We start from the raw sequence: 12,948 nt of genomic DNA, 5'->3' as shown, positions 1-12,948 counted from the left end.
TCATCCCTATTGTACATTATATACGCCTGACCCCTGCACTATATACTCTATGTTGTACATTACATCATTCTGATATTATAAAATCCTAACACTTGTATCCTATACAATAAGTTGTATATTGCATAGTCCTGACTTCTTTTACACCCATTTCCTACCAGCTCAACATTTTATATCTGATGATTTGATTGGAGCACAGACTTTTACATGTTGATAATAATGTGATAACATCCTCAAACTCTGGAACCTTAAACAGAAAGTGATGAGGGAGGAGTCAATAACCCAATGATGGTGGTCTTCAGGATCAGTCCAGTCTTCATCTTGGTTGTTCTCCCCCCATCCTCACTCTCTGACCTCTGGTGGGGCTCAGCCCCGCTGATATTCATGACTAAATCATGGACTAAATAAGGAAGTGCAGGACTTCTTGTGTTGGGAAGATGGTAATGAGTGATAGAGGGGGTGGGGACACTCGTCCTATAATCCCCTCATCACTGTCACTCCTATAAAAGACAGTTCTCGTTGTTTCCTCACTCTCTGACTAAGGTCCATGAATAAAGAAATGAACTGGTAGGAGATCAGAGGACCCATTTACTAGTTACCTTGAGGGGGGAATTGTAAGATCCTCAGAGACAAAGCTGACTGATGTGGGCGGAGTCCTGGTTTAGGGGAACCAATCTGCTCATGTCTAGTAATCTTTTTATTTCTATTTTAGTAGATGGACGGGAGATGAGGAAAACCTCAGAGGATTGTCTCACTTTGTCTCCAGACTGTAAAGTAGAAGATGAGGACATCACACAGTATAGTCCAGGAGAAAACCCGACTACCTCAAATGTCCATCCGGCACCACACAGTGTAGATGGACCATCGTATTCCTCTTATCCTGAGGAACCTCAGACTGTGCGGGACGGTGCCGGACCATCGTATTCCTCTTATCCTGAGGAACCTCAGACTGTGAGGGACGGTGCCGGACCATCGTATTCCTCTTATCCTGAGGAACCTCAGACTGTGAGGGACGGTGCCATCCTTCCAACAGAGAAGAGGTTTTCCTGTACTGAGTGCGGGAAGTGTTTCCGTTTTAGATCCAATCTTAATGAGCATAAAAGATCTCACACAGGGGAGAAGCCATATTCCTGTCCTGAGTGCAGGAAATGTTTTTCACGGAAGTCCAATCTTTCCATACATCAGAGATCTCACACGGGGGAGAAGCCGTATTCCTGTCCTGAGTGCGGGAAATGTTTTTCAGTGAAGTCCGATCTTTCCATACATCAGAGATCCCACACAGGGAAGAAGCCGTATTCCTGTCCTGAGTGCGGGAAATGTTTTTCACACAAGTCCAGTCTTTCCACACATCAGAGATCTCACACAGGGGAGAAGCCATATTCCTGTCCTGAGTGCAGGAAGTGTTTTTCACGGAAGTCCAATCTTTCCACACATCAGAGATCTCACACGGGGGAGAAGCCGTATTCCTGTCCTGAGTGCGGGAAATGTTTTTCAGTGAAGTCCGATCTTTCCATACATCAGAGATCTCACACAGGGGAGAAGTCGTATTCCTGTCCTGAGTGCGGGAAATGTTTTTCACGGAAGTCCAGTCTTTTCATACATCAGAGATCCCACACAGGGAAGAAGCCGTATTCCTGTCCTGAGTGCGGGAAATGTTTTTCACGGAAGTCCAGTCTTTCCATACATCAGAGATCCCACACAGGGAAGAAGCCGTATTCCTGTCCTGAGTGCGGGAAATGTTTTTCACACAAGTCCAGTCTTTCCACACATCAGAGATCTCACACGGGGGAAAAGCCATATTCCTGTCCTGAGTGCGGGAAATGTTTTTCACAGAAGTCCAATTTTTCCATACATCAGAGATCTCACACGGGGGAGAGGCCGTATTCTTGTCCTGAGTGCGGGAAATGTTTTTCACGGAAGTCCCTTCTTACCACACATCAGAGATCTCACACAGGGGAGAAGCCGTATTCCTGTCCTGAGTGCGGGAAATGTTTTTCAGATAAGTCCAATCTTTCCAGACATCAGAGATCTCACACGGGGGAGAAGCCGTATTCCTGTCCTGAGTGCGGGAAATGTTTTTCAGATAAGTCCAGTCTTTCCAGACATCAGAGATCTCACACAGGGGAGAAGTCCTATTCCTGTCCTAAGTGAGGGAATTGTTCCTATATGAATGTTGCTGGACATCTCAGCTCTCATGTGGGGAAGAAGCACACCCTGATATACACCTCACATATACTCCATGGCTTGGATCAGAGATCACCAAAGACATGGATGAAGTGTTGTACCGTGTTGGCCATTGATAGCAGTAGAAAAATAAAAATGGAGTCATTACCTTTCATTGGCCGAGTACATTTTCTAGTGTTAGATTTCACAAACACTTAGAGGTTTATTTTATTTTATTTTATTTGTTGAATGCATTCACCCAGCTGTGATGAATATTGGATGTATTATATTTCATACACTGATTTCTTTGGCTCCATCTGGTGGCCACAATGCAGTGTATGCAATGTACTATTTTTACTAATGGAGGTATGTCAAGACAAATATCCCATTATGTCCACTAGATGGAGCTGGTGATCATAGGAAATTACTGTGCTGCGTTAATGCCAGAATTTGTAATGGTTGAATGAATATTTGTCACATTGAATACATTTTCTATAAGTAGACTCCTTAGTTTCCGTCATCAAGCATAGATTCATATAAATAACTGGGTAGTGGCAAACGCTGGACCGGTGGTTGTGGACATTGGCCCTGTGTTTCCCTCCTAATTGCAAGCTACAGAGGAAGATGTACATTAACACAGAGGGCTGAGAGTTACCTAGAGGACAGTTATTGTTCAAGTGTACACAGTGTGTGTTCATCTGTATGGGTGGAGGCCCACCTGGGTGTACGATGTAAGTCCAAAGAGCTGAACTGGTTAAATAACATTCCCTGGGGGGGAATTGGAATAGAGACATGGACTTTGTAGGCACACATTTGTATACAATGGTTTTAACTTTATCCAATTAAAAACTTCCATTTTTTTTTTCTAAATATATGGGTGTGCCTACAAAGTCCATGTCTCTATTCCAATTTCTGCTCAACAATACCAGGACATTGGCACATTGTTATTTGTGTATCCACAGCGTCACCGTATAATGATACACGTAGTTCACGCTTATTTGTCAAACATTCCTGGGGGGGGTCCTAATCATGCCTGTGAAGGGACATCTCTGTGATGGAAAGTGATGCAGCTGAGTTGACATTTACAAAGGAAAAAAATTGCACACAGACACCCCCCCCCCCCCCCGAGGTTCTTCTATAGATTTGGGGGACCTTTGGAGGGTCTCTGTGCTGTTTAACGACTTCTGGACCGAGCCTCTTTTTGAGATTTGTTGTTTACAAGCTAAAATCACTTTCTTTTGCTAATTACTTAGAACCCCTAAACATTATAATAAAAAAAATATATATATATATATATATATATATATATATAATTTTTTTTTCAGACACCCTAGAGAATAAAATGGTGGTTGTTGCAATACTTTATGTCACACCGTATTTGCGCAGCGGTCTTACAAGCACAATTTAAAAAAAAAAAAAAAATACACTTTTTTTTAATTAAAGAAAAAGACAACAGTAAAGTTAGCCCAATTTTTTTCTATATTGTGAAAGATGATGTTACACCGAGTAAATTGATACCCAACATGTCACAGTCATGTCATAATTGCGGCCGCTCGTGGAAAGGCGACAAACTTTGGCACTTAAAATTCTCCATTGGCGACGTTTCAAAATATCTACAGGTTACCGGTTTTGAGTTACAGAGGAGGTCTAGGTCTAGAATTATTGCTCTCGCTCTTCCGATCGCGGCGATACCTCACATGTGTGGTTTGAACACCGTTTTCACATGCGGGCGCTACTCACGTAAGTGTTCTTTGCGCAATCTCAGCGGGACTGGGCGCTATACATTTTTTATTTTTCTTATTTATTTTATTTTTTATTTTTACACTGTTCTTTTAAAAAAACAAAATTTGTGTCATTTTTATTCCTATTACAAGGAATGTAAACATCCCTTATAATAGAAAAAAGCATGACAGGTCCTCTATAACCAATTCCGGACCGCCCGCCCGCTGTCGTTATACATCGGCACTTTGAAGAGGAATATCGTTATTATGGCAGCAACTACGATAACCCCGGAATCCTCTTCAAGAGCGGGAGGTCCGCTTTCAGATGTAAGTGGTCTCTGCGGCGGATTTGCTGCCAGATTACTTTTATTAGGGGCTGGAGACGGCCCCCCCTTCTCTCGCCACGCTCTGGTCGTCTCCGTCGATTACCGGAGCCTTTTGGTAGTGGTGGAGACGATCGCGTCCGCTCTCCTCTGAGCCTGGATGCCGAGTGAAGGGAAGACGGCCCCCCACTCGGCTCCATAGCATTGGAGGGCGGAAGGGACCTCAAACATCACTTCCACCCAATGCTTTTGAAGGGGAATTTTTTTTTTTTTTTTTTTAATTACTTTTTTTTTTAAATTGCATTTTAGTGTAAATATGAGATCTGAGGTCTTTTTGACCCCCCCAGATCTCACATTTAAGAGGTCCTGTCATGTTTTTTTTTTTTCTATTACAGGTGATGTTTACATTCCTTGTAATAGGACTAAAAGTGACCCAAATTTTTTTTTTTTAAAGGACAATGTCAAAATAAAAAGTAAAATAAATAAAAAGAAAATTAAAGCGTCCCGTCCCGCCGAGCTCACACGCAGAAGCGAACGCATACGTGAGTAGCGCCTGTATATGAAAACGGTGTTCAAACCACACGTGAGGTATCGCCGCGATCGGTAGAGCGAGAGCAATAATTCTAGCCCTAGACCTCCTCTGTAACTTAAAACTAGTAACCTGTAGAGTTTTTTAAAAAGGTGTATTTTTTCCAAAAAAAGTTCGCTTGTAAGACCGCTGCGCAAATATTGTGTGACAGAAAGTATTGCAACGACCACCATTTTATTCTCTAGGGCAGTGGTTCTCAACCTACCTAGTGCCGTGACCCCTTGATAAAATTTCCCAAGTTGTGGGGACCCCTAACAGTAAAATTATTTTGGTAGCATGGGTTGTCAGCACCCAAGGCAAGACAAATAACTTGTGCCCCTAACACACAGACATTTAACGTTCCCTGAGTCCCTTCCACTTGTACAGTATTAAAACCCCTTATGGTACATTTTAGGATGTACCACTCTTTCTCTTTGTTCTCCTTTCTTTCCCTTTTATCTCCCTCAATCCTAATTTCTTGTTTTTTTTCCCCGATCCCTCTCTCTAGTGGTCTTTGTTTTTTCTCTTTTTCTTTCTCTCCCTTTTTCTTTGTTTCTCACCCTCTTTTCCTCTCCCTTCCATGTATTCTCTATATTTATTCCTTCTCTTACTCCTTGGTGGGGGGGTGGTGGGGAGTTGGGATGAGTGGCAGTGCTGGTGTGGGGGTGGGATAAGTGGCAGTGCTGGCAGGGATTTGGCATGAGTGGCAGAGCTGGTGGGGAGTTGTGCTGAGTGGCAGAGCTGGTGGGGGGAATAGGATCATTGGCAGTGCTGGCGGGGAGTTGGGATGAGTGGCAGTGCTGGGGGGAGTTCTGATCAGCCAACTTAGGTGCTGTTGATCAAGGTCATCTGCTGATCTGAAAACTGTAGTGGGGAATTTTTAATGGCAACTACAATCACAGGTAGTGTTACTCACTCACTGTGTCTTCGACTTTGTGGTGTCATGTAGCAGTGACACCTATGCCGAAATTAGGAGATAGGGTCTCCTCCAGCCCCTCCCATTTCACATTCCTCACCAGTCAGCTGACCTCTAGTCTCTGTCCTCCAGCCATGCCATGAACTGAATGGGTGGCTGCAAAAAGGCTGAGTGGGCGGCTGCAGGCTCCAGGAACAGCCCTGCTGGGCGGCTGCAAAAAGGCTGGGAGAGCAGTGTGGGCTTCAGGAACAGCTCAGGATTCGGTGACCCCTGGCAAATCGTCATTTGACCCCCGAGGGGGTCCCGACCCCCAGGTTGAGAACCACTGCTCTAGGGTGTCTGAAAAGAAAATATATATAAAATGTTTGGGGGTTCTAAGTAATTTTCTAGCAAAAAAAATGATTTTAACTTGTAAACACCGAGTCTGAAAAATAGGCCCGATCCTTAAGTGATTAATGTGAGATCCGGGGGCCAAAAAGACATCAGATCTCACATTTACATTTAAATGCAATAAAAAAAGAAAAGTCTTTATTTTTATCAATAAAACAATTTCCCCTTTAAGACCATTGGGTGGAAGTGATGATTGACGTCGCTTCCACCATCCAATGGTATGGAGCCGAGTGGGGGGAGGTCTTCCCTTCACTCAGCATCCAGCCTCTCAGGGGACAGCTTCGGATTGTCTCCGCCGCGACCAGCGGCTTCGGTAAGCAGCGGAGATGACCGGAACACGGCGGGATTGGGGGGCCCCCCCATAAAAGCAATCTAGCAGCAAATTCACAGCTGAGACCACTTTTATCCTAAAACCGACCGCCTGCCGTTTAAGAATATACCGAGGTTATGGCAGCTATCTGCTGTGATAACCCCGGTATTCTACATCAAAGTACAGACGTATAACGACAGCGGGCGGTCGGTAAGTGGTTAAAGAAGTAGGTGTAAAGTGGAAGCAGTGGATCTGCAGGGAACAGCACCTTGAGCACAAAGCACTTTATGTTGTATATGAATTTGCACATGGATCAGTTTATTTCATTTATTGATAAACACCATAAGATCAGTGAAGTAGGTGTAAAGTGGAAGCAGTAGATCTGCAGAGAATATTATTTGAGCCCCTAGCACTTTATATATGAATGTCTCCACATATTTTAGTGTATTTGTGATGATTTATGTGCACACACAATAGGACAGCGCTGTGACACATAATGCTCTTCTAGTTGATAAAGGGAATACTTACCTTTGTTACAGCAGCAGTCCGGTATAAGTTATTTTTGTAGGTATTTGAGTTGTTACACATAGCGCAGGTTTTATTCTATTTATATTGGTGATATAATTGCCCAAATCTGGGGATCAGGAGCCATTTCCACCCTTTACTCTCGGCTGGGGATCTTTGTAGGTGTTGCTCCGATACTAGTATTGGTATCGGTGCTGATACCGAAGTATTTGCACAAGTATCGGTACCCGTGCAAAATGCACGATACCTGAAACCAGGGGCGTTGCTAGGGGGTGGCTTTTGGGGCTATAGCCCAGAATCTGGGGCCAATAGCCCCGAGTCTCTGCAGGGGTCCCCAAAGGGGAGGGGAGGCTCTCTGGGGACCCTTATGTAAGTGGGGGGCTCTCTGGGGATATATATACACACACACGTATATTACTGTATATACATGTGTATGCCCACCCAAGCGTATGACTTTCTTTACTACGCTGCTATCAGCTCTAGCCCCAGATCGTTTGTAGACCTAGCAACGCCCCTGCCTGAAACCGATGTTTTCAGGCTCGGTTCTTTGAGCTGTCAGTGGGGATGAATAAAAGTTCCTCTGTTTAACCCCGTATTAACCCTTATTTTACTCTAATCAGCCTTAATTAATTCCCTATTCTCCTCCATTTAATTACTATTTTCCTCCTTTTTTTTTTTTTTTTGTTCACGTCTATTTTATAAACAATAAACAATTAAAACTTTTTTTCTGTTTGCTTTGTTAGTGAATATTTTCACACATATATATTAACATATATTTACACATTTCACATTTAAAAAAGCGCAAAAAAAAACCAAAATCAATTTATTTAATTTGTAAATGACTTTTCAATGCTTTGTACCATTGCCGACAGCTGACGTGTAAACAAAACAGTTGCGGTAGGTATCGGTGATTGGTATTGGCGAGTACTAAAAAAAAGTATTGGTACTCATTGTAAAAAAAAAAAATGGTATCGGTTCACCCCTAGTTCTTTGTATCCATATAACAGATATTTTACATGACTAAATCTGCAATCATTTTTTTTTTTTCAAATAACGTTTTTTTAATTGTTATTTCGATTTTGCTGTACATTATGCATTAATAAATGGTAAATGTAAAAGTGGTACATAAATGCAAGTTGTTTGTATACAACGCTGGTATTATATTGCTATATTCCAATATTAAAACATTGTAAAATGCCAACTGTGTTCCATCGTCTGTCTTTTAGTATATCTATTGGCAAGTTTTATAACTTTAATGTGGTTGCAGAACTATAACTTAATTATCTGTAACTATAGAAGTCACAGGTTTACATAGTATAGGAGAGTAGAGGGGGATAGTAGAGAGAAAGGAAGGTAGAGGGGGGTATAGTAGATATATCAGTGGTGGTGGTACCTTGTCATGGTGGATCCTCCCGGAGGTGCCATAGCTCCCAGACCCTGTTATGTGCTTCCAGTCTATCTTGTAGTCTGGCCGTCATCTTCTCCATCACCTCTACATCCTTTATTCTAGCATAAAGATCCTCAGCAGAGGGAGGGGAAGAACGTTTCCAGTGTAATGCTATAAGGCATCTTGCCGCCATTAGGATGTGACGTACCAGCTTCTTATATGGGGTGGGAAGTTTAAGTGGTGATAAGCCCAATAGGAAAAATTTTGGGAACGCCTGGACCTGCGTGTCCAGGAGGCGAGCCAATAATTGTTGGACTGTGGACCAGTAAGGAGTTAACAGTGGGCAGTTCCAGTATATATGTATAAAGGTGCCCCTTGCTCCTTGGCATCTCCAGCACCTATCGGAACTATTGGGGAAAATGGCATGGAGAACATCTGGAGTCATGTACCACAGCAAGAGGATTTTATAAGAGTTTTCTTTGTATAAAGCGCATAGTGAGCTCTTTGCTGTTTGATTCCATATGATCTGCCATTGTGAGATAGGGAGTTCCTCACCGAGGATCCCTTCCCATTTAGTCATATATAAGTGTTTACCCTGACCATCCCCAGAAAAGACGTTCAGGATCTTGTATATGCTCGATATGAGCCCCTTCTGGGTGTTACCTGCCAGAATTGTGGTTTCAAATGGGGATGGTGGTGAAAATTGCAGGGTGGGTGCTATAGTGAGTGCATAATGCCGAATTTGTAAATACCCATAAAATGCCTGTCTGGGGAGGTCATGTTTGTTTTGTAGTTCGGCGAATGGCAATAGTTTCCGAGTCCTAGGGTCTACCAGGTTCCCAAAGTGGAACAAATTCCGGGATGTCCAGGGATGTGACATTTGGTGAGTTAGACTATCTGGCACTTTAGGGTTACAGATGAAAGAAGTCAGAAGCGATTTATCTGATGAGAGTCCATGGTTAGGAGCCAGAGTGCGCCACGTCTGTCTCAAATGGGACATGGGACCCAGCATACGTTCGGGGGCTACGTCCGCATTCGCGCTCCACAGCAGATTGTTTGGATGTATGGGAGCGAGCCATAATTTTTCAATTTCTGTCCATTTATTATAAGATTTGTGGGTAAACCATGAGACTATTGCTCGCAATTGAGCTGCGTAATAGTATTTAATAATATTAGGGAATGCTAATCCCCCCTCATTGCGGGACGCCATCAGCACCGATCTTGGTACCCTGTGTCTTTTGTAATTCCATGTATAATGAAGTAGGTCGGATTGGAGTTTTCTCAATTGGGCAATCGGGATTGGTATGGGAAGTGTTTGGAAGAGGTATAGGAGCCTCAGGATAGTCATTTTGATCAAAGCTATTCGACCTAATAGGGAGATGTGGTGTTTTTTCCATTGAAGCAGTGAGGATCTTATAGATCGGAACAGTGGGGGGAAGTTTTCTTGGTATAGAGTATTGAATTTAGATGTGATAAATGTACCTAGATACTTCAGGGAAGTCGTTTTCGATGTGAATGGAAAATTGGATTTTAATAGCGAGACCTCCGTGGGAGGGATATTAATTGGGAGTGCCTCCGACTTTGATGCATTTATTTGATACCCTGAGAGAGCACGAAAGCGGTCTAGTTCTGCATGCAAAATCGGGAGAGTAATGTGGGGTTGAGTTAGTGTGAGTATGATATCGTCTGCGAAGAGGGAAATTTTAAATTCCCTTCCTCTAACCGATATCCCCCGTATATCCGGATTGCTCCTGATGGATGCGGCAAGGGGTTCAACGCAAAGTGCAAATAGCAGGGGCGAAAGTGGGCACCCCTGTCTGCTCCCATTCGCCACTGAGAATACCGGGGAGAGTGCAAAGGGGGTCCTGACTTGGGATGAAGGGCAGGAGTATAAGTGTTTGATGGCTTGTAAGAAGGGGCCCCGAAATCCCATGAATTGTAAAGTAGCAAAGAGAAAAGGCCAACCCAAGCGATCAAACGCTTTTTCTGCATCTAAACTTAGCAGCAGGGCCGCCTGGTTTTCTGTGTTCGCCACCTCCGCCAGATCTATAACCTTTCTGGTATTGTCGCCAGCCTGTCGAACCCCACCTGATCTTTATGGACCAAGGAGGGAAGGATCTGATTGAGGCGGTTGGAGAGTAATTTGGTAAAGATTTTAAGGTCAGAATTCAGTGGGTCTATAACTTGCGCAGAGGGAAGGATCTTTGTCCGGTTTAGGAATTAAAGTGATAAAAGAGCGCTGCATGTCTGGAGGTATGGAGGCGTCATGAAGAAAGGCATGAAAGACCTTGCGCATATGTGGGAGCAATATGGGGAGAAACGTCTTATAGTATTCATATGGAAATCCATCTGGTCCTAGGGCTTTATGAGATGGGAGGGACTTAATGGTCATTTCTATTTCCTCATCTGTGATCTGTGTGTTCAATGTCAACAGGTCAGAGGGTGCTAAGTGGGGGATTCCACTGCGTTCCAAGTATTCTCGCATTTTGTGGGATAAGTCTGGAGAAGGGGGGTTGCTAGGTATATCTGGATTATTATATAAGTTTTTGTAGAAGTCTGCAAAGACATGGGCAATCTCTGTGGGGTGGGATACTATGTGCCCCGATTTTGTTTTTGATCTGATGCGGTGTCTGCATGTGGAATTTGTCACGTAGTTTGTTCGCTAAGAGGGAGTGCGCTTTGTTTCCCTTGTCATAGAATAATTGCTTCAATCTTGTCAGTGCTTTTTCTACCTGGCCTAAGGCGAGTTCCTTAAGAATTGAGCGAAGGCTAATGACCTTCCGGAGGATGGGTATTGAGGGGGTGATTTGGAGCTTACGTTCAAACGATTTAAGATCCTGTTCAGCTTTTGTTTTTGCAGCCAAGGAGTCTTTCTTCATTGCGGAGGATAAAGCTATACATTTACCGCGCAGGACCGCCTTATGGGCTTCCCAGAGCGTGGTTGGCGATATATCCGGGGTGGTATTTTCTATAAAAGTGTTTTAGGGTGGTATGTAGTTCAACTTGGGAGGGGAGATGTTGAAGAAGGAATGTGTTAAGCCTCCAGTTATAGGATTTACGGTTAGGGGTATCTAGTTCCAGCTCTAGTAGAATAGGGGCGTGATCCGACCAAGAGATAGGGAGTATTTGGGCTGTTCGTGTAAGTTTGAGTGTGTGATTGTTAACAAAAAAAGTAGTCTAATCGGGAGTGTGTGCGGTGGGGGGCGGAATAGAATGTGTACTGCCGACCACCCGGGTGAAGGACCCTCCAGGCATCAAAGAGCGCATATCGTCTGGAGATTTGTCGAAACAGTCTAGAGTCCCGAAGGACACCTGGTGGAGATACCCGGGGCCCACCACCTGACGGTCCGCAGTTGCTGATTGAACGAGATTAAAATCTCCCCCACCACTAAAATCCCGGGATCCGACTTAAAGATGCGTGTGTATACTTTAGAGAGAAAATTGTATTGTTTAGTATTCGGTGCATATATGGCACATAACGTAATAGGTTGTGTATGCCATTGTCCTTGTAGAATAACAAAGTGGCCCCTGGGATCAGAGTAGTGGTTTACGCAGATGAAGGGGGTTCCCTTTTTGATTAGTATGGCCACTCCCGCTTTTTTTTGAGTACTAGATGAGAGATATACTTGTGGAAAATACCTGGAGGCGAATGCAAACGAGCCCTCTTTTATTGAAATGTGTCTCTTGTACCAATATAATATCAGCTCCTGATTGTCTGAACTCCCGCAGTGCCAGATGCCTTTTTCTGTTAGAGTTCAGGCCATGGACATTTAAGGATAGTAACTTTGCCATCTATATACGTGTGGACGGGTGTGTGTATGCTTACCTAGTGATGGTGCACCAGGGCCTGAGGTCAAGAACCAGGAGCCGGCACTCCCCGGGAGGGGACCAGGACCTTTCACTCGCACCGCTGCGTAAACTTGACATCTACGGAGAGGGAAAAAGGAGAAAAAGAGTTGGGGAAGAAAAAGATGAGTAAGTAAAACCAAGTGGAAATAGAACGCATACATTATCATAAAATTGTGAATGGCCAACAGGCCTAGGTATACACGGAGTCCCAAATGCCCGTCCCCCGCCAGCCCGAGTGGATTGGCCGGGAGGGGTCACCAGGGGGTCCACAACCAGTGAGGCAATATAAATCAACTATAAAGATCCCTGAACTGAAAATCAGGAGGGGGGTAGGAGGTGAACGGTTGAACGTCTACTCTCTCAGAGCTCAATCATAGCAAGCCCTTAGTAGCAGTCTAAACTGTGGCGTAGGGGCAATTTTGGGGGTACTGAACTAATATTTTATATATATTCAGGTTTTTAAGTCCCGGACAGGAAAAGTCATTATGTTGGTGTAGTCGCGTCCTGTATAAAGGTGTGGACCATAAAAGAACGATGATGTTGATCAGTTCCTGTGCTTGGCAGGCTTGCGGGGTGCTTCTGGGTTACGGGGCCGGTTGGAGGAGGGTACTTTCTGCCAGACTGTAGGTGGTGTCGGAGGAGTGGCCACTAAGTCCCATTCTGGCAGCTGTGGGGGTTAAATTTCCAGGGTGTTGCAAAATGTTCGGAGGTCTTCTGGATATCTCAGTACAGCAGATGTTCCCTGATGCTTTGCAGTGAGAGTGAAGGGGAAACCCCATCGATAAGGGATTGCCTTGGT

The 12,948-nt window shown here is 44.1% G+C and overlaps 3 protein-coding genes across 5 annotated transcripts in view; 2 read left to right on the top strand and 1 right to left on the bottom strand.

The window, feature by feature from the left end:
* LOC141121965 (uncharacterized) overlaps nt 1–2,946 on the top strand; it is a 208,644-nt gene extending 205,698 nt beyond the window's left edge. For all 3 annotated transcript variants that reach the window (XM_073611745.1, XM_073611744.1, XM_073611746.1), the window contains one exon: nt 710–2,946. In XM_073611745.1, coding sequence (XP_073467846.1) covers nt 710–2,148 — 1,439 coding nt within the window. In that variant the 3' untranslated portion in view covers nt 2,149–2,946. The remainder of the gene's footprint in view (nt 1–709) is intronic.
* Nucleotides 1–12,948, bottom strand: part of LOC141121984 (uncharacterized) — a 583,368-nt gene that overhangs the window by 184,739 nt on the left and 385,681 nt on the right. The window lies entirely within an intron of this gene.
* Nucleotides 1–12,948, top strand: part of LOC141121987 (uncharacterized) — a 481,910-nt gene that overhangs the window by 275,489 nt on the left and 193,473 nt on the right. The gene's annotated exons all lie outside the window — the stretch shown is intronic.

The sequence above is a fragment of the Aquarana catesbeiana genome, unplaced genomic scaffold (genome assembly GCF_042186555.1).
Source record: "Aquarana catesbeiana isolate 2022-GZ unplaced genomic scaffold, ASM4218655v1 unanchor236, whole genome shotgun sequence".
NCBI classification, from domain to species: domain Eukaryota; kingdom Metazoa; phylum Chordata; class Amphibia; order Anura; family Ranidae; genus Aquarana; species Aquarana catesbeiana.
The sequence above is the reverse complement of the archived record's forward strand: the minus strand, read 5'-3'. Positions and strand labels throughout refer to the sequence as shown.